This window comes from Gavialis gangeticus, unplaced genomic scaffold (genome assembly GCF_001723915.1).
Source record: "Gavialis gangeticus isolate Ggan-Ray unplaced genomic scaffold, GavGan_comp1, whole genome shotgun sequence".
Taxonomy (NCBI): domain Eukaryota; kingdom Metazoa; phylum Chordata; order Crocodylia; family Gavialidae; genus Gavialis; species Gavialis gangeticus.
Genome location: NW_017729032.1, coordinates 67302227 through 67306354, shown reverse-complemented (window position 1 = coordinate 67306354; position 4128 = coordinate 67302227). Strand labels below are relative to the sequence as shown.

Sequence of the window (4128 nt, the reverse complement as noted above, 5' to 3'; positions counted from 1 at the left end):
GCCTCTCTAGGTGTTCCTTCACGAGGTCAGCATTGATGAAGGGTAAGGAATCTCCCTCACCCAGGACTTCCTGTCCCATAATGGGCAGCGGCGTCCCTTGGGACTGATGAAAGACTGATGCAAAGTACCCATTTAGCAAGTTGGCTTTTTCCTGGGCATCGGTTGTCAGTTGTCTGCTGTGAGTTGTCCAGATGTAAGCCATCTGGTTTAGCAGGGGTCCAATGTTACTCTTGCTTTTCCTCTGGCTCCCCACATATCTAAATAAGGACTTTTTATTGTCTTTGATACTTGTAGCTAGTTGGAGTTCAGTCACAACCTTGGCTTTCCTGGTTAGCTCCCTGCAGGTCTGGACCAATGCAGAATATTCCTCCTTGGAGGTGGATTCTGTTTTCCATCCTTTGTAGGCCTTTCTTATTAGACACAGGAGGTCCACTAGTTCCCTGCAGAGCCAAGGGGGCTGCTGTGCCCTTTTGCTGCCTTTCCTCCGAGACGGAATAGACTTAGCTTGTGTATCCAGGATTGCTCCCTTGAGGTGCAACCACTCATCCTGAACTCCCCTCCCCTTTGGGTTGTCGTCCTTTAGGGCCTCACTGACAAGCCTCCTGAGCTTGTCATTGTCAGCTTGTCAGAGTCAGCTTTCCTGACTTCTGTATTGCTGACTGACTTGCCAGCTTTACAGAAGATGGTGAAGGTGATCAGCTCATGGTCACTGTCACCCAGCTTCCCTTCGATTGTTAGGTTGCTGATTAGGTCGTCCCCTGTTGTCAGTACCAGGCTGAGCAGCACTTTTACCTGCAGGTATCCCACACTCATACAAAAGAAAACAAACCAACCCAATGCTAGTGCATCACAGAATTAATTTTGGTAATTTGTTGTTGTAGTTTGACTACCGATAGTACTTTAAAATCCAGTAGGAAATGCATAACAGTGTCATTTTGATATGCAGTAGTCAGAGTAATAAAGCCTCAAGTTAAGTGGGATTCACTTACTTCACAGGTGCTTTACCTTGATAAGCAGGAAAACTGAGTACTGTATCTCCTGCAACAATGAAGCTTGAGATGCTGTGGTCTGCAACATAGTGACACCTGTGCTGCTCACTTTCTCTGTTTCTCTCTCCCAATTCAGTCCTGCAGCCTCTCCCATGTAGCTTCCAACCTTCGCACTTCACAGAACTTCTTTTTGCTAAAGGCTCTAACGGCCCTTTTTAACCCAATCTCAAGGCCATCACACTATCTTCAACCTTCTTGACCTGTCAGCTGCCTTTGACACATACTGTTCTTATGCTTGCCATGCTGACCAATCCTGTTTTGTTGTTTCCTCAAATTCCTCTGTGTACCTGTCTGTATCTGTCTGTATTCTCTTGCTTATACTTAGATTGTAAAGCCATCCAGGACAGGGACAGGCTTTTGTTGTATTTTTGTACAACTCCTATTGCAATGGGGTCCTGCTATGACCAGGGCTCCCAGTTGGCAGAGTATTGCAAAATGTATTTTAAAATAATAATAAAAATAATAGTAGTAATAATAATAATAATAGTGACCTGGAATTTGTTACTGATTCTTTTGGAAGCTCTGGATGCCCTTAATTCCATTCAACGTGGTGTGCCTTTCTTTCCATCACTCTTCATAGCTTTTCCCTTAGCACATCAAACTTTTCTCCATGACAAGAAACCATGATGTTTAAGGTTCCATGTGGATGGAGAACAAGAGTTACAAGTAGAGGAGTCTGTTTCCCACTTGTAAGCCTTCTCCCTTTCCTTAAATGGTTTGATAAGCCTTAGCAAGCCTCACAACTTTATTCAGACTTTTGCAATAAGTATATTATTCTTATAGATGCCAGATTTAACTTACAGTCTTCATAGAAGGCAGGGCAGAGAGGCACCTTATAGACTTGCTGAATCAGAGATTCATAAGCTTTTGTGAGCAAGAGCTTGCTTCACCAAATGCTATATAGTTTTTGTAGTTGCAGAAAGAATGTTGTAATCATGTATCCTGAATGCGTCAGAGCTAGTAGTCAAATACTGGTGCAAATTTATTATCTTTTAAGTATGATTTTTCAGCCAATCTCATGATTTTGTGGTGGGAAGGATGACTTGTGGTTTTTTGATTGCTTGGAGCTGGCAATATGGCATTTCTACTGACTAGGTCAAATCCTAAATGTTTTGTTTAAATATTAAAAGAGAAATCTTCAACTGGTGTAAATCAGTATTGCTCCACTGAATTCACCCCAAAGTTTATTTATATGAATCCATTCCTCTCTCTCCCTATTTTACACAATGCTAATCTGTATTTTGGTAACTTGCAAAATCTGATTAAAGCACAAGACAAGATAAACAATCCTCTGTTTAAAACATACGTACATTCAAGTGTTTAGAGACCTAAATAAACTGGACTCAATTCTGGACTCAGTTCTACCACTGACTTATGTGTGTATCTGAGCAAGCCACATAATAGGCTTAGTTCACCTTTCCATAATGGTTGGGGATCCAACAATGGTAGGTACTATATAATCATTATTATGGTTGTCACTAGGTTTGTTCAACATTGTTACAAAATTTTCTATCTTTTTATTACCACATTTCAGATTTTAAAACCTAATTATTATTAGAAAATACAGGCTCTGTGTCTGTCTCCTTTCATAGCACATGTTTTCATGTTTTTACCAAAGCTTTTTAGTTTCTAGGCATTTCTGAAGCTTATCAATAGGTGACAATAAAGTGGCTTTTAAGACATTGTACAAGTACAAATTGTTATTCTAAAATGAATTATGGCAGGAAAAACAATCATAAAAACAGTTTCAGAAAGACAACAGATTGTTAGCACTTTCAGAATTGGTTTCTATCTCCACCTCAAGAAGTAATTCATTTAAGGCCTTGTTTTAAAGCAAACAGAGCAAATTATTTTTCTGATTTAGGATGCCATTTATTGGCGTTCCAAAGCATCAAATGAACAGAATTGATTTGCACTTAGCTCAAAAAGAATATCTTAATATGATTAAAAACATAAGATTCATTGTCACAAAGAAAACCTATAATAATTTCATTGCGTACATCATCTATATATTATATTGAACTACATATCCAATTACAAAAGCAATAAATAATCAAAGACCTTTGTCAAATGTTTGTTAATAGCACTCCCGGTTATCTTGCTTCAATCAGGAAGTCTGCCCTGCCCCTCACACTAGCATACAAATAGCAGCGGTAAATTGGTTACCTTTGAAGAGTGAAGACATATTTCTGCTGAATGTATAAAGCCAGGGTAAAAGCAAAGAGGTAAAGCTTCATCTCAACAGTGTCTGCAGTGGAACCAAGTGCAATTAAAGAAGCCAAGAGTTCAGGACCTACATTATTGATTTCAAAAACCATTATTTAAACACTGGTTAAAATTTAATACAATCTCTTGCCACCATCCCCTCCTCCCTGTGGCTAAGTCAATATGCCTTAACTCCTGTGGGAGAGTCCGTTCATATTGATGAAGCAAATCCTGGAAGCGGCATGGCACATTTTAGTCTTCTCGTATTGACAGGTCACTTTGTCTTCTGAGCTCTTATATTACTTTATTGTGGTTACAGAGCTCAGGACTAAACACACTGATACCTCAGGACTAAGCACACTGATACTTAAGTTCTTTTTATCATCACCCTGTAGTATGAATGATGCCTTGTATTATGCCTAGAAAAAAACATGGCCTAATGTGAAGGCCCAACATGGATCAAAGGGAGCAGGAGGGCACATAAGCCCCCATGGCTCACCAAAAGCATCCGGGAACATCTCCTAGCAAAAAGGGAGGTGTACACCCAATGGAAGGGAAGGGCCATCACCAGGGATGACTATACTGCAGTTGCTTCGGGTTGCGGGGGGGCAGTCAGGAAGGCCAAGGCGGAGATGGAACTGGGACTAGCTACCTGGATGAAGGACAACAAAAAGTCCTTTTTTAAATACATAGGGGGCAAAAAGAAGTTTCCGGGTAATGTGGGGCCCCTGCAGCACACATTAGGTCATCACACCAGACAACAAAGCCAACATATTTAACAATTTCTTTGCCTCCATTTTCCAGAACAGGGACCGGATCAGTCCCCCCACTAGGACCCCCTCAGGCCCCAGGGGAGGCATACTCAGGCCAAGGG

The 4128-nt window shown here is 40.9% G+C and overlaps 1 protein-coding gene across 1 annotated transcript in view; it reads right to left on the bottom strand.

The window, feature by feature from the left end:
* The window catches only part of CPB2 (carboxypeptidase B2), a 37651-nt gene extending 34316 nt beyond the window's left edge, over positions 1 to 3335 (bottom strand). The window contains exon 1 of the mRNA XM_019525617.1: positions 3216 to 3335. Within this exon, the coding sequence (XP_019381162.1) occupies positions 3216 to 3286 (71 nt within the window). The 5' untranslated portion in view covers positions 3287 to 3335. The remainder of the gene's footprint in view (positions 1 to 3215) is intronic.
* Positions 3336 to 4128: the final 793 nt, after the last annotated feature.